The sequence below is a fragment of the Rattus norvegicus genome, chromosome 4 (genome assembly GCF_021556685.1).
Source record: "Rattus norvegicus strain SHRSP/BbbUtx chromosome 4, alternate assembly SHRSP_T2T, whole genome shotgun sequence".
Taxonomy (NCBI): domain Eukaryota; kingdom Metazoa; phylum Chordata; class Mammalia; order Rodentia; family Muridae; genus Rattus; species Rattus norvegicus.
The window spans coordinates 176,262,066-176,285,904 of record NC_141537.1 but is presented as its reverse complement, the minus strand read 5'-3'; the positions used below and the strand labels follow the sequence as shown (position 1 = coordinate 176,285,904).

Here is a 23,839-nt window from a genome sequence, read left to right as displayed (position 1 = left end):
GAACTTACCCAGAACTGCATATAACATGGCAGACTCTTAGGGAGAAGTTTCTGTCTCTACTGAAATGACTCGTCTATGTCGAAGTTATAGATGTACAGACGGAGTAGTTCTGAAGGGCCAGGTACAACCAGCAGAGGGCCGGTATGGAGTGCACTCAGCCCATGTATTAGAATGCATTTTGTGAACGAATGAGGTGGTTAACCTTCAAGAGGACAAGAGCGAGTGAGACTGCACGAGTAACTAACGCATGGAGAAGTGTCCGTCCCAAGCACCAACTCCCTCTCACCCCAAAACTAAAACAAAAGCAGAGAGCGTGTCATTTCTCAGAATCCTCACTAGTTTTCAGTGGACCTGGATTGTTTTGTTTTGTTTTGTTTTATCTTTTTTCGGTTTTTTATTATTTTATTTATTTACATTTCAAATGTTATCCCCCTCCCCAGTTTCCCTTCCACAAGCCCCCTATCCCTTACTCCAAGACCCCTGCCTCTATGAGGGTGCTCCCCCACCCATGCATCCCTGCATCAGCGTCTTAGCATTCCCCTACACTGGGGAATAGAGCCTACCCAAGAGCAAGGGGCTCCCCTCCCACTGGTGCCCGACAAGACCATCCTCTGCTACATAGGCGGCTGGAGCCATGGACCTTTGAATGGCAGTTTCTTCCCTGGGAGCTTTGGTGGGTTCTGGTTGGTTGATATCACTCTTCTCCCTACGGGGTTGCAAACCCCTTCAGCTCCAGACGGAGAGTGGGGACCCCAATAGAGGAGGAGTTAGGGGCCCCGGTTTTTAAAGTTATCAATATCAATTTGCAACTGACCCTGCCAGCGAAACTTCTTACTTTATCTTCATTATCTTTTCTTTCCACCCCCAGTATCTTCAGAAATCTTCAACACGTCCAACAGGAGCTCTTCGTCCTAATATCCACTTCGCTGCTCTGGGTCACTGTTACCAAAATTATGCTTTAACTATCCCCATCAGTCTCCTTTAAGAAAACAACTTAACGTTCTGACATTCTGTGTACACAAAACCAGGCTCGGATCCCTCAGCCCAATCAGAGGACACTCCATTTTTCATCCATCACCCCCCTCATCTGTCCCATCCTTTGAAAGTTTCCCATCACCCGCCCCTCTCGCCTCGGCCGCAAAGGGAGGCTCTCTGTTCCGCAAGTCTTCATGGAACACAGAATGAAATCCACACCTGGCATCTAGCTCGCTCACCCTCGAACCTTTCGATCTTTCCTCCCTCACATCCTCTGGGCGTAAAGCCCAGAGGAGAGACCTAAAGAACCATTCCTTTACATGTGCGTTTTTTCGTATTGCACCAAAGCTGCCGAGAGCGCGTGCGCTACTCGCATAAACATGTGAAAAAGTCAAGCATAAATTTCAAAGAGAAGGAAGGACAGAATTTTTACCAGAAATCTATGTTAAGAGAGTGATGGTATTCCAGCATTAAATTTAGCCATGACCTTTCTAGGAGGCAGCATTCTCATGACTGTATGTCAGAGTTTTTTATCACTGAGCATTTGTTAATGCTGGGATCTTGACTCTAAACTTGGGGCGGGGAGGCAATGACTTTCTGAACCCTACTCTTTTATAAAGCCTCTCCCCCCTTTCTGGCTTGACAGGAGCACTTTTCAGATGTTCTGGAATAAGAGTGCAAGCAGAGAAAGGTTTTCAAGAAATATTCCCACAATCCAGAGATTTCCAGTTGCAGCATCCGAGCCAGCCGGGCTAAAGACAACTTTCCCACTAGAAACACGAAGAATTTATTAGTGAGCCTTGCCGCTTTGGTCTTCCTCACCGTTAAATCCCCAGTGTAAATTAATAACCTGACATCTGGATTGACGAGCTATGGCTTTATGATTAGTGTGCCTTGGCGGGGGATAGGCTCTGCTTTATGGAAAAAAAAAATCGCATCTCTGACCCGTAATGAGGAGATGTGGAGTCCAGCCAAATGCTAGCCCCAGTGCCAGCCCCTCACCCCACAGCAGGCACTCAGAGAGGAGATGCCTGTCAGTCCCTGCTACCTTAACTCTGGCTTTCTCCAGCACAATCAGCTCCTGGTAAGTAACCTCAAACAAATGAAAGCCAGAGGTAGGAAGCTGGAGAGCCTGTTCCGTAGTTCAGAGCTCGCACTGCTCTTCCCAAAGAACCAAGTGCCCAACACCTAAGTTAGGGATGTTACAGATGCCTTTAAATCCAGCTCCCAGGGGAGACATGCACTCATGTGCACAGACCCATACACAGATACACATGAAGAGCACACTAACTGATTATCTAATACCACACATTCAGCCCAGAAAACATGCGTACGCAGACTGGGCAGGTCGTGTTTAGGAATATGTGTGTGTGTGTGTGTGTGTGTGTGTGTGTGTATGCATACATATATATGCATATAACAACAATAAATGTAGAAAGAGGCCCACTAATTTAAACAGAGCAAGGAGGCCTATGTGGGAGATTTTGAAGGGATGAAAGGCAAGCAAGAAATAACGTTATTATGACATGACCTCAAAAAAGATTTAAAATAAGTATAAATTAAAAGCCCATCTTCAAAAATAATAAATCAAGCAAAAATACAGAAAGTGTGTAAGACACTTGAGCAGGTCTGGGGTTTTTAGTTTTTGATTTGGTTTTCGTGGTTTTCTGTTTCCCACCTCTTGTTCTACTGTGTCTGTTTCTGAAAGCATTTTTAGGGAATAACGCTGAGGTTTTATTTGTCTGGGTTACTGCAGAAATTAATGTCTCCCTAATAGAGAGGCATGTGGAATGATTGTGACTGTGATCATCGTAACTGTGTGTAAAATACATGAAGGGTTTTACTTCTCTATTCAAGTATTTAAACCAGAATCAGCAGACAGAAATGGACAAAGTCAGGTTTCAGGCAAAAGTGCAGGGAACAGCCAACAAGAAGCACTTGAAACCTGTCTATGTGCACTCAGTGTAATTCAGACAGAACAAAAATTGATCATAGGAACTCCTAACATCTGCACGTGGCCCCAGGGAATCTGTTTCTATCATTCCATGCTGGAGCATCCAATTTTATATGAAACATTTGGTCTCTCCTACCTTCTGGATAGAGAGGCAGGATTTTACTTTCAAACACTTTTGACCCGTACTGAATGTGATGTGACCATTGAGAAGCACAGCCACGAGTGCTGTTTCTACATTCCCAACAGCCAGTAAATGTCCTTAATTCAGTTCCATAAACAAAGGAAAGCATTAAGCTAGCTAGCCCTTTCTAAATGTGAAGAGTAGCCAGCCATCTCCAGCCTTGGCAGGTCAGTGTATAGCAATGTATTGACAACCTTTCCAATGGCCAATGACATAGGTGCTTGGGTCTGACTTTCGTTCTACCTTCTTCTGTGGTAACACTCTTCACTATATAATGAAAGGAAGGCTCACTCTGTCCATTCTTTGCCCCTGGTTGGGGCTCAGTAGAAGGAATGCTTACAATCATGGTACTCAGGCACATGGAACCAGGCAAATACTTTCAGAATCAAGGTGTTCCTGACCTTTCTCCTATCCTCACTGATGACCTTCCCTGCATCCACCAATAGACATCTGTCGTCTGATGCTCATTCCCTCAGATAGGTGCAGGGAAGAACTTTGACTGCCTCATTTTCCCCAAGATTCTCGTCCACAAATTGACTTTCTCTGTCTCTCCCCGAAACCACATTATCTACCACACTAAGGAAGACTGGTAAGCATAACCACATCTGGATGGACTTTTGTCATAGGAGTTGATGTCTCACTAGTGACCTCACTTCACATTCAATGAAAACCATTTGTCAGTGTCATTTCACTCCCAGGGTCTCTTCATTTCCCCTTAACACTCATTCACTGTGACTGGAAATCATGCAGTCTCCCCCCGCCTCCCCTCCTCTTTTCCCCTGTGAAGAATGTGGATGTCTGAACTTCATGGGGCAAGAAGGAAAAACACACTCTGATTTCCCCATGGGCACACAAGTGATTCCTTATGTCCATCCCCCTGCCAATCTGTCTCCTGCAGGTTCATGCCAGCAGCTCTTCAGCATAATGGGAAATGTCCCTTTGACCCCACAACTCCAATGACATCAGATCTCCTTTGGAGAAAGTCCTCATCCTCTTAGGACGAAGCCTGCGTGATGTGCAGAAGGCTTCCTCCCTCCCTTTGCCTTCAGGTATCTCTTCTCCACTGTTGCAGAAATGAGAACCAGGGTTTCCTATGAGCAGGAGAAGGAACACAGACCACAGCAGACTCTCGCCACTGCCAAGTCCAGCTGAAAATAACCACCGCAGACTAGACTGACCAATCATTCAACAAGTGGAAAACTCTGCAAGAAAGGCAGCCTGAGGGGACAGTCCTACAAAGGCTACTTTACAGAGAGTGCTCTGAGGAGCAGTATATGGGTAAATTATCACTGCCTTCCCCCGATGGCCCTGAGCAAATCAAAGCTACGTTGATTAGGCTGAACAGATATTATGCATCAGAAAATGATGTTACTTCATGTAAGTAAGGAGGAAAGGGGAAAGGTTTCCTTAATATTTTCCCATGAAGCTGTATGATTTATTTCATATTATACTCACAGTTATGAACATACTAGTACAAACTAAGGCAATAATACTATGTTCTTTTGGGGATATAATTATAACTTTATACATAAGCAATATAATTAATAACAAGACACTGGGAATTTAGTGCCTGGGGGTTTCAATATGTGGAAGGACTATTTTTAAGGTATTACTTTTTTTTCCATTTTTATTAAATTGGGTATTTCTTATCTACATTTCAAATGTTATTCCCTTTCCCAGTTTCCTGTCCATCAGCCCCCTAACCCCTCCCCATCCCCTTCTATATGAGTGTTCCCCTCCCCATCCACCCCCAACAATCCCCTACACTGGGGTTTCAACCTTGGCAGGACCAAGGGCTTCCCCTTGCACTGGTGCCCCAACAAGGCTATTCAGTGCTACATATGCAGTTGGAGCCCAGGGTCAGTCCATGTATAGTCTTTGGGTAGTGGTTTAGTCCCTGGAAGCTCTGGTTGGTTGGCATTGTTGTTCTTATGGGGTTACAAGCTCCTTCAACTCTTTCAATCCTTTCTATGACTTCTATGATGGGCCTTTGGTGTTAGAATCATATCTGTTCTTAATTTGAGGATTATATCACATGCTATTGCCATTGTTTTTGGTTGGCCTACATAACTTGATGGCAAGACCCTATAGCCAAAGACACTACCTCCTTATGTCACAGGACATGGAGAAACCAAGCTGGTACTGACTGGAAGGTTCTATGCACACTATTAGGGGAGGAGAGTAATTGCCATCTTATCAGCTGTCAACCTGTGAGCTAAAGTTAAAAAAATTGTCTTGAGAGGTTCAGTCATGGCACAAAACTGGGAGTAACCAACCACTTTCAGAGTGAATTCAAGGTGGGCTCCACAAGGTGAAACTCTCGCCTGATACTGCTGTCGCAGCCAAAAATCTGCGGCTGGCTAGGACGCAGAGCCTAGGGGAGGACCTAACACTATTATTCTGCAGTGGATAGAGATTAACACGAAGACCCACAAATGGTCAACAGGCAAAGAATAAGGGACTATGGAGTACTGAGCCCTGAATGAAGCATCTATACCCCACCCCAAACTCCCAAGGCTCGGGGATCAACACTGGAGGATGGGGAAGATTTCAAGAGCCAGAGTATTTATTTAGTATTTGTAAGACATACCAACACCATTGCTCGCATGACCTCACAGCAGCTATGACCCCATCCTCAAGAGCCTCATACAATCCAGCCAGCCAAAATCCCAGTTTAAGTGGAAAGAGAACTCATGAAGTCTCACCTCTATCCGAACATCCATTGGCAATTGATGACTAGTGGGGGACAGTCAGTTCTTCTCAGAGATACTGTCCCAAAGCCCCACAGACATTCATATGCAGGCAGCCCTAACCGGAGCCAGTGGATTTTTAAAAAGGTGCACAGGAAGCTAACAGTTCTGAAAACAAATTTGCCTTTCGAAATAAAATATGGCTTATAATATCAGCTTAGAGCCTGGAGTCAGAAACAAGGATCGTGTGGGGTTGCGTGACACAACTGGATCTCAGTGGCATCGCCATCCGTTCGTTGAGTAAGTTCAAGGACTCAATCAACTCTCCATCCCTCACCCTTCTCCTCTGAAGCGCCTATGCCAGCTCCAGCATGCTCCTCTCCCTCCACTCCTGTCTGACTACTTGTGGGCGATGTCAGCTGCAGTCCAGCAGCACTGCAACAGCGCAGTAATCAACTCGAGCGAAACTGCATATTTCCTAAGGTCTGTGAGTAGGTGCGTGTAACTAAGCGAAGAGCTGTTGGTGTTGTTTAACTTGGCTCTCCTTACCTCTAGCTTGTAGTCTTCCAAGCCTTGGTTGAAAGAAAGGATAAGAGACTCCTCATGTGCATGAATGACATCGGATGAGAGCTCTTTTCTCTTCTTCCCATTTGTGTAAAATCTTACACGTGGCTGCACCATTCTCATAGTACAGATAAAATCACTTACTTTCAGAGTGTGCAGATATATACATTTTCAGACTTCAGTCTGCCACAGTCTAGCATCTCTACCCAACATTAGTGTGATAGTGTGTTATTTAGTCTTTGTGACAGCTTTATGAATTAGGTTTACAGGTTGGAAAAAAATGTGTACACAAGAAGTAACTTATGGGCTAATCTGAAATGGGAAATCGTATGAGTATTTAAGTTCACAAACTGTTTTCATTTCAAGTTCTGTGTTTTTTTTTTGTGTTTAGACACCAGGTCTTATGTATCCCAGGCTAGTCGAAAATGCATTATATTTCTTAGGCTGGCACTGAACTCCTGATAATCCTGTTTGCACCTCTCAAGTGCTGGGATTAGAGATGTGTATAGCACAATATTTAGTCCTCACAAACTACTGTGTGTGTGCCCATACATATGCACACATTTGTATGTACATGTGTTTGCAAATTTGCTTTCCTTTGATGCTAAGCCTTCTCAGAGTTAAGTTCAGAGCTGTTCAAGTCAGACTGCAAAAGTCAAGCTGGTCATAGAATGTAAGTGGACATAAGTTTGTATCCCTGTATCCCTCAGTCAGGATAACTGGATTGCTCTTGAAAAGTTATAACCTACAGACTATTTGATGGGAAGATCCAGGAATATTCTCTCAAATGGGTTTTCAAGTGATTTTTCATTTACATGAGATTTTTGAGAATCATAAATGCCTCAACTTAAAAACGTACAAAATGATGAGGAATTACATAAATGAAGCCAGACAATCTGGCAGACTTTAAAATTATCTGCACAAATCTGGGTTGATCGTGCTCACTGTTACAGATCATAAACCACATTTTGCTTCACTATGCGTGAGAGTTATATAAGAACAGATAGCAACAGGGGAAGAGTTTCAGGGAAGGAGACAAGAATGCAAGTGTACTAAAGTCTTCAGAAGGCAGAAAATAGTCAGGTAGAGCCTGGATGGAGGATTTACATGGATTCGTTGACATTTTAATGCACTCTAGTACCATGGGAAGCTCAAGTTTATATAAAATTGCCATTAGTTACAATCATATGCCAAATGTGACAAACAGGCTCAAGATAGGAATCTCTATCTGGGAAGTCCACTCAAGAAGGCTCACCAATGTGCTTTGGTCAAAGGATACATCCCTAGCCAGTGCATATCCAGCATACAGCAGTGGGTTTCTCTCTCTGCCCCAATATCATATACCCAAAGGACAGCACAAGAATTAACCACTTGACTCAATTAAGTTTTTTTTCCTTTCTAGGCAAACTTTTAGCATGAGCTGTATGTACTCATTTTTATGGGCTTGCATTTCTGACTGACACTTTATGTTTGAGATAACTCACTTGTCAGCATTCACTCGTATATCTCTCCAACATTCCCAGCCAAATTCTCACACTTCGACCTAGAACCAGTTAAGAGCTGGAAGAAGTTCCACTGTACACATTTACAACCTCAACTGTAGTTCTCTGAAAGGGTTCAGAAGAGCCAACCCAACTGTGATTCAAGTAAAATGGAATGAAGAGGTCGTTGCCCTGAGCTACCACTGAATAAATGTCCTGGGACATGAGACCTGTCTGGAAAGGAGAAATGACAATTACAGGAAAAACAAAGCCCCAAGAGTAAGTTTAGTCCCTATCTGAAATAAAACACGCACGTCTCTGTTACTGTTAGAAGCCTTGCTTCTAAATTCTATACTAAAATGGCTAAAAAACTCATGACTGACTTGACCACAATTCGATGATGTACAACAAAGTTAAGTGTAGAGATAACCTCTCAATGTATTGGTTACTTTGCCAACAGAAAACATTCTTTTCATTTCGTGACATATTCAAAGGACTCAACAGAAATCAAATCTACTGAGAGAATGGTCAGCTACTGAAAGAGAACCAATCACCATTAAACTGTCAGAAATTCTTCCTAGATATTCTACAAGTTTATCAGAGGGTCACAAAAGTCTAAAGACATAGTCAAATCAAATCTTTTATCAGTGAAAAGACATCTCTACTGCATATTAAAACTGAACCAGCAAAATGTTCCTTAGTTGAAAATTTTAACAAGTCAAATTCTATTAAACACCAATATTGCAAAGGTAGGATTCTTGTGTAAACCAGCCAACCAGCCTTTCTTTCCTTTTATTCTTTCCTTTAAGATTTTTCTTTTCTCTTTCTTTTCCTTTCTCTCCTTGTTCTCCTCCTCCTTTCCTCCTCTCTTCTTCTTCTTCTTCTTCTTCTTCTTCTTCTTCTTCTTCTTCTTCTTCTTCTTCTTCTTCTTTCTCTCTCTCTCCTCTCCTCTCCTCTCCTCTCCTCTCCTCTTTTCTCCTCTCCTCTCCTCTCCTTCCTGTCATATGTTAATACCCAGGCTGGCTCTGACCTCATAATTCTCTTACTCTGGCACCATAATGGCTATTTTTGCTGGTGTGTACCTCAATGCTCAATCCAACACCCTCTGCTTGTTTCCAAGGTTGCCTCTATTCATGTGAATGCACATGCACACAGACACACAATTAATTAAAAACAAACAAACAAAACAAACATCGAAACAACAGTGATCTTGAAGGTACATTTGGAGATCATTGTCAGTGATCTAAAAATAAGCAAAATACACGTTGAACATGGAATTTCCCACTAATAAGGGTGCAGGGGAAGTCTCTTCAGGGGAAACCTCACAGAGAACATTTTTAAAATGTTTTCTTACTTTTGCTTCCTGTGTATGGATGCCAGCCTGTATGTATGAAAGCGTAGCACATGAATGAACACGGATTCTGGGGAAGAGCGGTCTGAGCGCGTAACCATAGAGTCATCTTTTCAACTCCTTACAAGACATTTTAAAAAGCAGCAACGATGGGGCTGGGGATTTAGCTCAGTGGTAGAGCGCTTACCTAGGAAGCGCAAGGCCCTGGGTTCGGTCCCCAGCTCCGAAAAAAAGAACCAAAAAAAAAAAAAAAAAAAAAAAAAAAAAAAAAAGCAGCAACGACACAAAGTGCCAGCCTCACATCAGATTTTGTACATTCTCAGACTTACCCAAAGCCGCTTCTTTGATTTAAACATTTTAGGCTCTACCCGATCTCAAGAGACTGGGGGGAAATAAATATTTTATTTAACAGATATTTCTTTTCCATCCACATAGCCTGCCAGCCAGCACCTACAAAAAGCAATGCACTTGGCCAAAATTATCTGAGGAAAATGTTATGGGTAAGATGGGGAGGCTGCAAAATTGATTTCTTTTCTAATGAAAACTGTTGTGGTCTGACATGGTCTCTAATTTCTTTCATTCCAAGTCTTAGAAAGGAAATACCCCATGAAGGACAGGATATTCAGTAGGCTCTCTTCTTCCAAAGGTTAAGGTCCTTGCTACGGAGACTGGACCCCAAAATATTAGCCCCATGATTGGGGGATATGGCATACCACAAATCTGAGTGTGGCCTCCTAAGGGCTGTTATTTTGATCTGAAACCTTTTGGATCAAAACAAGCAAGAACACTGGTTTGTTATTCCCACCACTTTTGAAAGGTGACAAGCAGTACACAGATTTGCCAGAAGACAAAATGCCCACCCCCAAACCTCTCTGTGATGTCAAGCACCCATCAGGGAAATCAAAGTGTATTGTATAGACCTGGAGAGCGAGATACTTGCTACAGTCTTTGCATAAATAAATGTGCCTTATGATGACCTCCGGAGAGGGAAACAATTTATTAAAATCCTTTTAACACCAAAGCACAAGCTTCTTGCATAAAATCATTCCAGTGTTCTCAGTGATACCTGAGGAGGCCAGAAAAGCATTCCTTACATTTTTAGATGCCCTTGAGAAAAAGAAATCTATTGGGGGAAAAAGGACATTTATTTTAAAAGAATGGAGATGGAGGGGGAGAGAGAGAGAGAAAAGGAGGAAGGGAGGGAGGGAGGGAGGGAGGGAGGGAGGGAGAGAGGGAGAGAGAGAGAGAGACAGAGAGAGAGAGAGACAGAGAGAGAGAGAGAGAGAGAGAGAGAGAGAGAGAGAGAGAGAGACAGACTGAGATAAAGAAGGTGAGTATGGAGAAATTTTAGAAGACAAAGAAATAGACCTAACTGGAGAAAGGAGAGAAATGGCTAGCTGCATTTAAATGTAAAATACTTCAAATAGTGGATGTCTATCACACTGCATATTCTTTGGGTATAGCCTCCTTGAGTCTAAAGTCAGTTTTACTGTAGTGAACCATATTACATCCACATTACATCTTCCCATCCAAATTTGCCTATCTGTGTAACATGATTATATTGGTTTTGGAATTTTATTAATAATTTCCAGGGTGATGCATGGAAAATCTACATTATCTTTGATCCACAATGTAATGGTAAAATAATGCAGATAATCAAGTGGTTATCTGTGCCATATTCAGACGAAAGCCATTGCCCATGGCGTATGTGCATTACTTTAAAATGAACTGTATAAGTCCGTATTTATAGGCGTGGATATGAAAAACCATGTCACGTATGTAAAGCATTTTTCATTAATTATCCAATCAATGCTAGAGCTCCATCTAGAACTAATGAATCCACGGAGTTTGATACAAAATGACTTTTGACACTCTGAGGCTTCTCTACTGTGGAAGTCTCCAGGTTTCTGTGAACAGGACAGAGCCCCCACTCCCAGCTCCTGCCTCCTTCTTCTCTTATGACTGATGTCTACAGCACAGGTGACAGGTAACTGGGTCCTCATAGATGATGGTAACAGGTTTGCCACTTTAGTTGCTGATGTTAGGAGGACAGCATCCTACCTTACAGACTAAGTCCTTGCATCGCCAAAGAGAACCCACAGATCACCCTGCCCCTGTGATATGGATACAGATGCAATGCTTGCACACAGAAAGTTGGGGAAGGCAGACCGCGGATAACCAGGGCACTGCCATGACTCAGAGGTACAGACTCTTCCCCACAGATTGCTGAACTTCCCCAAATTAAAATAACCATATTAGCATTGTCAAATCCTGAGGGGAACGTGGAGACAGTGGCCACTACACAATCGCCCATTGCTAGAGTGAGACAAAAGGCATGATCAGAATCATACCAGAACCAGAAGTCCGGTCTGTTACACACAAACCTGTGTAGCCTTTCGCTATATGTGAAGATTAATGTCAACACCCATATCTTGCATCCTGATGAAAATGTTAAGCTGCGCTGACCAAGACGGTGGCTATCAGCCACAAGTGTTGCCCAAATCATAAGCAGGGGGCTAGAACAAACTGAAATTGCCTTTAGTGTTGGATATTTAGCTCACTGCAAACTAACCGATAATGTGTGTCTCCATGTTCTCCTTGACTCCCTGCTAGGTCAAATATAGTATTACTATAAACTTTGTCTTCCCGTCAGTCCTTTTGTGTAAGTTCTCAATATGCAGTGCTAGATACGGAGGGGGAGCTCCCACGAGTTTGTCCGCTTATGTGTACATGGTCTGCAGCTGACTAAAACAGATGCAGAGAACCGCAGCTGTGTCTGTGCTGCATTTCTACTAAGATATATGCAGCGCTCACCTAGGAGGCTGGCGGGACCGCTTTCATCAAAGCCACTGGGTGCCACTGTTCTCCACAAAATTGACACAACCAAGTCAATTTCCTGGCAGGGCAAAAAAAAAAAAAAAGACACATGCACTGGATGTGTACAGGTCACACATGCCCAAGCAAGTATGCACACGCCTACATGTGTAAATACACACAGGTCCGACGGCCATTAAAGAGTATCTCGTTCAGACCTCTCATCCTCTCAGGATGGAGGGGCTTGGTAGGCTTTGGGCTTTCCTCACTCTATCCGGGACTCGCAGACTTGACAACTCGAATGGTCATTCATAGGTCCCCTAACGGTAACGTAGTTAGGATAAAAATCAGCCGTGCAGAAGGAGGTGAGTCTGGGGCTTTTGCGAAAGGCCTTCTGTCCTTAAAATCGTAATGCCCCTCATGTGCTCCCTCAATATCACATGTATTCACGTTTTCATGGCTTCTGAAGGAGACGGGGCAAACTAATTTAGGGGAACACAAACAGCTGTTTTCACTTACAAAGAGGGCTTTATGGCTTCCACAGTCATTTCGTGTGGGTTGAGTTTGAAATCCTGAACATCTTTCAATCAATTTCCTTTAAAGAAGCAAACAAAGAAAACAATCAAATAGCTGTGTATAAGTAAGTGGCCACCGGAGACCTCAGTGGGGTAAGACGGAGATTCTGCAGTTAGACTTTGCAATGCCGTGAACATTCACAGGAGGGACAAAGCTAACTTAGGTCCTACCCCAGGAGCTGCCTGGTGTTCGTCATTTCACTCCGATAAAGTATGATGTTGTGTGTTACTTTTACTTCTGATGTACAGCCTTCTAAACTGGATCGGTGATCCAGGTTTGGTTCCATAGGTAAAACCACAAATGACGTCTAGGCTTGGCACTGTCCACCACGGTCCGTTCCTGTGTCCCAGGTAGCCAGCTACTGTCACACAGCTAACTGACTGGCCCTCTGTTCAGCTACCAACATACATTTCCATGGCCTTCCCTCCATGGCTCTCCCTCTGAGATCAGACTAGCTCAGCTCTTCTGACTACAGGCTAGCCCTGTGTGGGGAGCATCATTGGACCTCACTGTAAATAGCTGTGCACTCCCCAAAGATCCCAGAATGCCCAGTGTGTTCTTTTAACATATAGCATGTCCTGTGTCCAGTACTATTTTATCCTTACTTCAGAGCCTAACACCAATGCACATCAGTTTTCATTTCTAAAGACACAATCTACATTTCCAAAGGCAGAGTTGCTTCACCATTAAAACATATCTGTCTAGCATTTCAGTGCTGAAGACTTCCCACTTTATCTGACAGTATGGCAACCTTACACAAGTGCAAAACATGAGATTTTGTAGAATATTTCAGGGGAACAAAGGAATGGGTTCTAGATCCATATTTAAAACCTGCTCTAAGGTGCTATCTTCATTCCTTAAATATTTCTTTCTCTTTTGCTTTTCGTGATAGGGTCTCATGTAGCTCGGCTATCCTCAACCTCTGTATGATGTTGAAATGTGTGCCCTTCTGATGCAACCTCCCAGGTGCTGGGATTGACAGGTGGGGGACTCCGTGTTCCACTTCCCCCACATATTCTCCCAGCGGTCATTCACATATTTATTCTCCCTTATGCAGAATAGATGCCTTATCTCCCAAGTGGTACTCTAAGCCCCGGAGAGACACTGGCTGTATCTTTTCTGTGTGTACAGTTTTGACACAAGTGTACAATTTTTTAACACGATATTTAGCATGAGGTCAGGTGCATAGATGCGTTGACATGAGACTCTGTGGGTTCACTGACCAAAGGCCTATACATATAAGATTCGCTGACAGGAGTATTTCCTTTTCAAACAGTACTGTATACAAGATAAATAGTATGATCAGTTCATGGTTTTGACAGCTATTCACCTGTGAACCACCTACATCAGCGCCTCTTTCAGACTTTCCTCTGTGGGGATAAAAATCTGAGTATTTTATGTTGCCAACAGCACAAATCCTACATACTTGGCCTAAAGTTAAAGCAAGGGTCAAAGGTGACTTTACAAAAAAAAAAAAAAGGACAGAAATCTCCTGTAAAATATACTTCCACTAAAACTATCCTCCACAACAAGAGTCCATGAAGGCAATTGCTTACGTCATAGAAAGGTAATAATGGTTCATCAAAGATTAACAACCTTAACCTCTCCAGGGTTCTCCAGAATTATTTGCTAGGACTTCACTAGTCAGATGAACGTGCGGAGTGCGGGCCCAAGCCGTGGCTTCGGCCAGCCTGCAGAGCTTTTTAGAAAACACGGTTATTAAATATCACGCAGAAAAGGGGAAGGAGGAAGACGCCATGGGTCAGAGACCCACAGGAACTAAGAAGCAATCCATCACAAGTGTGGGTGAGAGTAGGTATATGCCCACAATGCTAAAGAAACATTGCTACTGACCCAGCACAAATGTTTCAGCTTGTCAGTGTCGCTCCAGACACTATGCAACACAATAGTGGCATTGATCCGGTGTGCTCAGCCCGTGTTCTCTGAAAAAATGCAACTTCCACCCTAGTTCCCCGACAAACTCACTCCTCTAAAGAAATCCAATAGCAAGAGTTTTCAATGAAGTCAACAGAAACTCTGGCAAGCTGGGCCAGTTCGAACCATATTAATTGAAAAAAAAAATCTAAAATAGAAGTGGGCTTATTGGCTTGATACCCCCGCCTCCCTGATATAAGAAGGAATTTTAACGCAGAAAGCACAGTGTGGCAAGGACTTCAGGTCTCTAGGTGCCTGCAGCCATGATTCCCAGAGCTAAATCTCTGAATGGAATTACAACAAGCTCACACAAATGGCACAACAGATATAATGCATGTTTTCTATGCCGCTGTCCCTCATCCAGCCTGAGTGCACCCCCCCCAGGTCTCCCTACCCCCCAGGCTTCTCCAGATGTATTTCATACACAGAGTCGCTGTTCTGGCTGTTTATTTAATTAACATGACAGCCCGGCACACACTGTTTCTTTCAGTTCTACAGTTAAACTTTTTACACTTTAGACTCAAGACAGAAAGTAGAGTGACTGTGTTCACTCCTTCCAACCCCTGGAAATTTATATAGATTCTCTGACTATTTCTGTCAGTTAAAATGGTCCTTTGGTATGCTTTAAATATCAGTATTCACAAGTATAAAAAAAAGTCACAGGAAAACAAAACATTATTTTCCCCCCTTTTCCCAGGAGAATAAGAAAAACCTTGTTATGCCTTCTCAGGGGTTGACATTAATTAATTTTAATTCTGTCACCAAGCCATAATCAATATTTCTGTTTATGTCATTATAAACCGTGGAATAGTGGTGAAATATGATAGAAGTCATGATTTAAAGGCCCACATTTCTTAAATGTGTTCGATATAACAAACATCGAAAATGCATTTAGAAAGGTAAAGTGCGCAGCATTCTATACGTTCAGAAAGAGGATATGGCTTTATCCGTCCGGACATAACCAAAACATTTCTGCCATTTTAAATACTGGAGTTCTACTAAGGCTGCCTGCAGCACTTCCTGATGAATTAGTGGGTAAAGACACTTGCCACCAAGCCTGAGGACGAGACAGACAGACAGACAGACAGACAGACAGAGAGAGAGAGAGAGAGAGAGAGAGAGAGAGAGAGAGAGACAGACTGACTGCCAGGATCCACATGTTAGAAGGGAGAGCTAAGTCATGCAAGTTGTCCCCTGACCCTGAAGCACACATGTTATTGTGAGCATGTAGGATGCAGGCACGAGCTCATGCTTATGTGCAAACACGTAATTAAAAAACACTGTCTCAAGAAGTGTTTGAGAAGAAATGTTTCCGTGCATTGTATCTGTCGTGGGAAAGCTGTCAGACTCTATTTGTTTTAAAGTGATGGCATATAAGAAAGCCCACCTATGACCACCCCACCTTGAGCACCAACAGAAACCATTATCCTCTCCTTTTTGTTTATTGTTTGCATGGGGTGTGGAGGTGCTTTAAAATTTCCTTTTCACACCAGTGGGTAACAACTTGGCCCTCTCTGCTACCAAACTGATATTCTAATGCAAGTACATCCACAGAGGCTAGCAATTCTCGACGGAGCACTTGGAGAAACTGTCTCAGGAGAGTGTAGCTTTTGCTTTAGTAAGGCAGACAACATATCCTGCACATTTCTGATGGCCTCCACGTCCATCGCAAAGAAATTAGTCATTAATGTGGTTAAAAGGCATTCATGGGGAGAGCTGGATGACTTCTGCTTTTTCCCCCCTATGAAACCCTATATTTAATGTATTAAATTCTTAACAAGTGAGTAAAATAAAATTGCATTTGGTTTGGAATCCATTAGAAATAAATGGGCAAGCTGGATTCAGTAATTTCAGAGAAGTGACTGGCCAATAGTGTTCTCTGAGGCATACAGAGAAGAGGCATGCCTCGGGTGTTTTCCAGAAGTTGACAGTTGCAGAACTAACTTTGTGTCAGAGACAGAACTTTTTTTTTTGTCACGATTGTTCAATAAATGCTATGTACCTCTGCGTATTGGATGTTGGCAAGAGTGCAGTATCAAATTGACAAGGTTATAACCGATGTCACGTGTGAGAACTCACTTCCAGAGGACACGCACACTTTAGCAAACCCTAGTCTTCCCAGATCATCAGCCTAAAATGTGTTAACTTAGCACACACATCTAAGAACCCAGGCTCAGTCTTGAGGATACGAGCTGGCAACTACGCGCCCCAAAGATGCTGTCAACTTTGTTCCTCATCAGATGACACCTTCAGTTGCCTTCAGACACACCTGGTGCCTCTCCCATTCTCTGACCAAAATCTAGACCTGCATTTCCCTTCTTTGCTATGACTTATCTGTGCTACAAACTCAGTTCTATGGGGACTATATAATTCTAGACTTAGTGAGGGAGGGTCTGCTTCTCATATGAGAATTTTAGCAAGTATTGTTTCTGTGCCTCTTTAGAGATCAAGGAGAGAGAATTCACAACAGTGGTCCCTGTCCTGTTAATCGCACAGAGGAGAAAAATGCCCCCAACTCTCTCACCTTTAAATGCCACAGTGAGCAACAGCTATGTCAGTCCATTCTTAGGGACCCCCCCCGGCCACTTTCATGCCTTTCAACACTACTTAAAACTGACTGGTGGCCTACAAGTACTGCCGTGTTCAGAAAAGAACTAACCAGACAGCACTCTGGGAAGTGGTAGAGGTTCATTTTATACTTACGCTCACTCTGGACTTTGCCGGGTATGCAAATGATCACGGCACCCTTTGCCCTCTTAATCAGAAGTTTGCTTCCTTGTGATAAAAGAGATAAGCCATTTACTATATGGCTCCCCGCCTTTTCACAGAGTTCGGCCAATGTATGAGCTGTCACCTCGCCCTGTCTCAGAAGATACTACTCCATGTCAGCACCGCCCAGTACCCGCAATTATGTGCAGCCACAGCTTCCATGGGTCATACATAAAAGCCAGGCTTCAGGGGTCCAAGTGACTGCTGCATGCAAACCAGGTCCTCCCGTCATCCTAAGTGAGAGCTTCTTGATTTACAACATTCCTCATCAGCAGGGCCTTGAAGAATAATTCCTAAGTGACCAGGATACATGATAAGTGTGTACTGCCCTAGTAATTAAGGAGTAAAACCTTTGACAATGCCAAGCTCAAGGAAACCCTTCTAAGATCATCACAGCCCCTCACTTCCTAGCATGAAGCAGAGAGAGGAGAGAAAACCTCCCACATCTATCAGCAAAGCTGCCCTGATCACCTGGAGGCCCTCTGATCTCAAATCCACTCTGAACTCTCTTAATCCGAAAAGTCAGAAATTTAATTCTGAGGGCTAAGTGGCATTAATGTGGAGTCAAATTACTTCTGATTCAGTCCAGGTTTTTCCTATAAGCTAGGCTTCAGGATTGGCAAGGACCATACCACACTTGCCTTTAAGTTAAAGATAAGCGTGTTGTCGGTGTTTTTAGTAGTCGTGCTTTCATTCAAAAAATTCTCTCTCTCTCCTGCATCCATCCATCAGTGCATAACTTTTTCTAACAATCTCCAAAATTCCACACAAATGAAGCATCAGTCAGCGGCCTGTGATTGTACCTTTGAGCTTAGAACAAGTTTAAATTCAGAAATATTTGTCTCTGCTAAACAAAAAAAAATTAAATAGGTGCATTTACTTTAAAGTGCACACAAGCATGTGATGCTGTCATCTAGCCCATGACATAAAGTCCAAGAGTCATCCATCTGGGTAATCAACTCCCTTTCAGAAACAAACCAACCGCTCACACCATATGGTATTCTGAGGAATACCTAACACTTAGCTCTGCGATAACCAGAAAAGAAAAGGCTTACTATATCCTAGGGATAGACTTTCAACCTAAAAGTTATCCTAAGGGGATCATGGGTAGCTGTGAATTTAAATGGAAAAAGTGCAAAATTCTACTTAGAGTGCAGGAATCAGCTTATTCAACCCCTTCAACAAATGTCAAACGTGGTGGAGAAAACAGGAGGAAAGGCCTTGGGTGCTGCTTGTGTTTAAAACTGGAAAAGTTTCTCCTAAACCATGCAGGGTAACTCTCCCATGGCACTAAAGACATTTGCAACCCCTCCCCCAAATAAGAACTGCGAGAGAGACTGCTGCACGCTGCACGGACTCCACTCAGAATTCCACCCCCAACCCTTCCTCAAAGATACATATCACCAGCAATCTTAAAGAGAGTCTGGATCAATATTTCCTGCAAATCCTGAGTATGTCTCTTCAATTTCTCTCCATTTACACACTCGTGAGAAAGGTTACTTTTCTGAGTGAACTATAGAAGCATTGGGGCCCATTCTGACCCATTCTAAAGCTCACACATAGCCCTCAAGTGGAAAACCTGAGTTCACTGTTCAACACAGTAGTGTGGGACAACCAAAGTGTATCTAAAAGCAGGCTGGCCGCCATCTGATGCTGTCTCTCTCAAACAAGAGTCAGTGCAAAAACAGGAGTCCAGCTCCTGGCCGTCCAGGATGCCTTGCCTAGCTACTGAAAGTTCTTTACTAGCGTTTGTGAATGTTTACCTAGCACTTACTATGAAACAAATTTTCATTATCTTTTAAAGGACACAGAAATACAGAAAACGCACGTGTCGAAAGCAGCTTGCTAAATAAATAAATAAGTAAATAAATAAATAAGTAAGTAAGTAAGTGAGTAAGTTACTTCCAAAAATTCAGGGAAGGCAGAAATGTTTCAAGAGGCGCAGAGACTCAAAACCAGGTGAAAGAGATTTGAAAACATGACCCAGCTGTGGGAGTCCGAGTAAAGCCACTCAGTTTGTTTTTTGTTTGTTTGTTTGTTTGTTTGTTTGTGGTTTTTTTCTTACTTTTTCCTGTTTTCTCTTGTTCTGGCTGTAAACTACTCCAAGAGACCGAGAACGGGAGGAAAAAAGAAATCTTTCTTAGTAAGTGTAAAGTTTTACTGTTTGACAGGCTGGCTTCCCGGTTGCCTGCGCCCTACTCCCTGAACTCTGACTGTTTCAAGTTTCCCCGGAGCAACCCCAAAGGCGCAGCCCCAGCCTACCTGCTCCCTGGGTATGCAGGGCAGGGAGGTCCTCCGGTGAGACTTGCCACCGCAGCCGGACATCTCGCCGGCCACCACCGAGCTGGACCGCCTCCTCCTCTTCCACCCCGGAATCTCTTCCTTGGTCCTCGCGCTCGACTGGGACCCAAACCGCTCCCTGGGCGGAGCCGGCCCGGAGCACTGCGGCAGGAGCTGCTCGGCGTACCTGGCCAGCAGCAGCCCAAGCACGGCCGCCAAGTATGCCAGGTAAGGTCTCCAGGCGACCTTGAACCTCTCCAGAGAAACCAGGGCCACCGTCCTGAGGGCGCTAGTCAAAGCGACCATGAGGACGCCCAGCCTCAGCCTCAGCACCAGCCATGTCGCGCCACCTAGGCAGCTGAGCAGGACCCCCGCGGCGGGTAGCGACAGCAGGCGACCGTCCCCCACGCCCAAGGAGAGCTGCACCAGCGCTTCCCCGGCGCAGCAGGCGGCCAACAGCGCGACGGCCAGAGGCAGGCGCACCCCGGCGCGCAGCAGGCACAAGCCCATCCAGAAGAAGGCGCACAGGAGACTGAAGAGCAGCGCGGCCGGCTGCAGCCAAGGGCTGAGCTGCGCGCCGCCCCCGGGAGCACCTCCCCGAGGGCCCGGGAAGACGCCCCCTCGGGCTCCTTCCTCCTCCTCCTCCTCGGCCGCCGCCTCCTGACTCGACTCCAGCTCGCCTCCGACCTCCCCGCCGACCAGCCTCACCAGCAGCGCCAGCAGCACGGACAGGGAGCCCGCGCACAACGCGGAGGAGAGTTGCGGCGAGCGCCGGAGAGGCTGCAACGCCAGGGCTCGCCAACAACAGCCCGAGCCCCGAGGGGATGAAGGGGACCCGCCACGACAGCGGTGGTCCCCTCTGGCCACCGGGGCAGGACTCGGCCCTCGGAGACCGGGCTTGGCCCAGTCTTGGGCGGCCTCGCCCCGCACTGCCATGCTGAGTGCTCTGCAGAAAACCCCCACTCGTCCCACTCGCGCGTCCGCACCCTTCTCGAGCCCAGTCTCGGAATCACGTCTCCAGGATCTACGCGAAGTTTCAGCCTTGCAGAAAACTCAAGAGTGCGAGCTGAAGACTTCTTCAAGTTGGCAGCTAGGAGGATCAGCCTTGGAATTTTCAATCCCCACCCCTCTCCTTTTCTCTCTCCCTTTCTCTCTTAAAAGTCCGCCGCTCCACCCTCAGCCCTGCGGGGTTTCTTCCTACTTCGGGATTTTAACACTTGCCCAACGCTCAGTGCTCGGGGACCGCTGATGCTGGGGCAAGCTGGAGCACTGGGTGAGCTCGGGCCATCACGGGGCCCTCATGGCCCGCAGGCAGCTGACCTCCCCTTCCCCCTTCCCTCCCGCCCCCCCAACCCCGCAGCATATTCATTCTCATTCTCTCTCTCCCTCTCCCCCTCTCCCCCTCTCCCCCTCTCCCCCTCTCCCCCTCTCCCCCTCTCCCCCTCCATCCCCTCTCTCCCTTTCTTCCCCTCCCCTTCCCCCTTTCTTTCTCTCCCTCTCCCACTTTTCCTCTTTATCTCTCCTCCCCTCTCCCTCTTATCACTCTCTCCCTCTCCTTGGCAGACCTCTCTCTCTCTCTCTCTCTCTCTCTCTCTCTCTCTCTCTCTCTCACACACACACACACACACACACACACACACACACACACACACACACACACCACCGCGCGTGCATGCTGCCCTAAGATGCAGACCCCTTGTTTTTGCAGAGGTAGGAAGCCTCCCAGACTCTCTGTATCCAGTTCACAGCAAAGAATAGGTTGAAAGGGGAGAAAGAAAGAGAGAAGGGGAGAGGGGAGGAAGAGAAAGAAAGAGAGAGAGAGAGAGAGAGAGAGAGAGAGAGAGAGAAAGAAAGAAAGAAAGAAAGAAAGAAAGAAAGAAAGAAAGAAAGAAAGAAAGAAAAGCAGGCAAGGAAGCACAAGCAGCTGGGACCTATTGCAGAAGTTGCCAAGTTTCCCCCAGGAACACAGCCTGAGGAGAGGCTGCAGTAGCAGAGAGGAAGGAGAGCAGTGAGCTGGTAAGGGAACTGGCTAGGGACAGGAGGCAAGTGAAGCTGTTTTCTTAATTTTATTTAAAAAAATCATCTTGCCTTTTGATGAATGGTGGCTGCTGTTTTTGCAGGGGAGAAACCAGTGGAACTGAGTGATTAAAACTCTGAGAGGGCCCTCTGCAGGGGCTCACAGTTCCCTTCCTGCTGGGTTTTAAGGAAACTCCCTAGGAAAGCTGGCTTAGGCACTGGAGGCACTGCTCAGGGCTGGACTACTCCATTTCTAGAGACGGGCCCTCCAAGCTAAAGAGAGGGGGTGGGGTGGGGGTGGTTGTGGCAGCCCTGGTGCTGAGGTCTGTGGATGGCTCTGAGGGATGACAGCTAGTGTGATGGCTCCTGTTATTGAAATATGACACTTCTTCTGTTGGGGATATTAAAGAGGAGAAAATCCTGGGGGGGGAGGGTAATGGGGGGGTGGGGGGGGTGAGAGTGTCCCAGGATAGCTGGAAACCCATTTCAATGCTTCTTTTATATTGGGCCTCTCTTTCATACGTGGAAGGTCTGTTTGAAACAGAGAAACCACGCCCATCTTTTAAAGCAACATTTTAATTATTTGTGTGTGAGAGAGAGAGGTCACAGGACAACTCGTGGAAGTCATCTCTCTCCTTTCCAAGGCCCAGAGGGCCAAGCTAAGGTCTTTAAGATGGTAAATATGTTACCTGCTACTCACTGAGGCATCCTGAAGGCCGGAACATGCTAGGCTCAGTGTTTCAAAAATGGGAGAATGTCAGAGTTACGTAGTGCACAAAGCCAGTTTTAAAAAATGACACAGGCAGAAAATAGAGAGAGAGAAAAGACAAAAAGACAATGAGGAAGGGATTGAGAGATGGCTCAGCAAAGAAGAGCTCCTACAGATCTTTCAGAGAACGCTAGGAGTTCTCAGTACCCACATCTGGTAGCACAGAGCCCCCTACATTTAAGTCCCATTCCAGGGGATCTGATGCCCTCTTCTGGACTCCACAGGTACCTGCACTCACACATGTTCACACATAACAACAACAAAAAGACAAAATAACATTTTTAAAGTAATTTTAAAAGTCTATCAGGGAGTGGCAGCACCCCCAGATCCTACAACCCCGGGATCTGGAAAGCTGGAGCAGGAAAAGTGTTGGGACTTAGAAGACAGCCTGCAAGACACATGGAATACTGGGGGGAAAGTGTACCCCCCTCCCCAACTCCAGTGCACGACTATCGTTAGGCAACAGTTGCTGTTTGTATGTGGTAAATGACACTATTTGCTGAGCTCCCTTTGCAGAGCCAGTGAAACACACCCCAATGAACAAAGCCCCTCCATTATTAATGATTGCATGAGCGTATACCACAGCACGTGGCACTTGGAAAACCACTGTGTAACTTCATTGACAGTTCATTCAAAAGAATCCCTAATCTGCCCAGCAGATTCAAATGATGCCGACGTGTTCCTGGGATACGAAACATCAACTCTTGCTCAGCTCGAATGGTGGCAGTCTAGGTGTCATATGTCTCTCACAAATAATGACACACTGATTTTTGTCTCAGTTATCTTGGTGCTTCAGGTTAAAGTGTGTTTATAGCCTGGAGCACTTGGATAATTGCCTCAAAACGCCACTGTGTTCCGTACGTAGAGATAGAGCAATAAAATATGCCAAGAGGAGACAGAGGAAATAAAATGGATTCATGGGGGCAGTGGGAAAATGCGGCTTAGGTTGTAGATTCCTTTTTATGGGAAACAGCCCTACCGCCATCCCAGCCGGGCACTCACAAAGCATTCGGCAAAAAGGAACAGGAGGGGGGTGTGACCAGGCAGCCAGCTCCTCTCTGTCACAAGTCCAGAGCTGCGCCACTGCCCAGGAGCATGTGTTGGGCAGCTAGTCAACGCGGTGGCAGCACCATCTGTCTAATAATTAAGGAAACAGGAGTAGCATCGCCTTCGCTGAAGAAAAACCGAGCGCCCCCTTGCATGCACACACACTTTCATGAGTTTCCAGTGTACCCATGATTCTTCTGCCAGAGCCTGCCTGGGACGCTGGAAAGGGAAAAGCCTGCTGCCTCTTGACATGGGGAAGGCACATTAAATCAGAAATCTGGATATACGTCGTAAAGCTTGCAGGGGTTTGGAGTGGAAGCAGAGTTGGGGATGAGCATTTCCATCTTCACCTTCATTTACCTCCAAACCTATCTAGTTTTTTCAGGAAAAATAACGGCAAAACTAAGCTCTTACGAGACTGACAGTGGACATGGTTT

At 45.2% G+C, this 23,839-nt stretch overlaps 1 protein-coding gene across 2 annotated transcripts in view; it reads right to left on the bottom strand.

Annotated features, from left to right (window-relative positions):
* The window catches only part of Pde3a (phosphodiesterase 3A), a 270,333-nt gene extending 247,110 nt beyond the window's left edge, over window positions 1-23,223 (bottom strand). Inside the window, exon 1 of one of the 2 annotated variants that reach the window (XM_087659080.1) lies at window positions 19,553-23,223. In XM_087659080.1, coding sequence (XP_087515206.1) covers window positions 19,553-20,506 — 954 coding nt within the window. In that variant the 5' untranslated portion in view covers window positions 20,507-23,223. The remainder of the gene's footprint in view (window positions 1-19,552) is intronic. The other variant, NM_017337.1, reaches the window with a different exon arrangement.
* Between the last annotated feature and the right edge of the window lie 616 nt (window positions 23,224-23,839).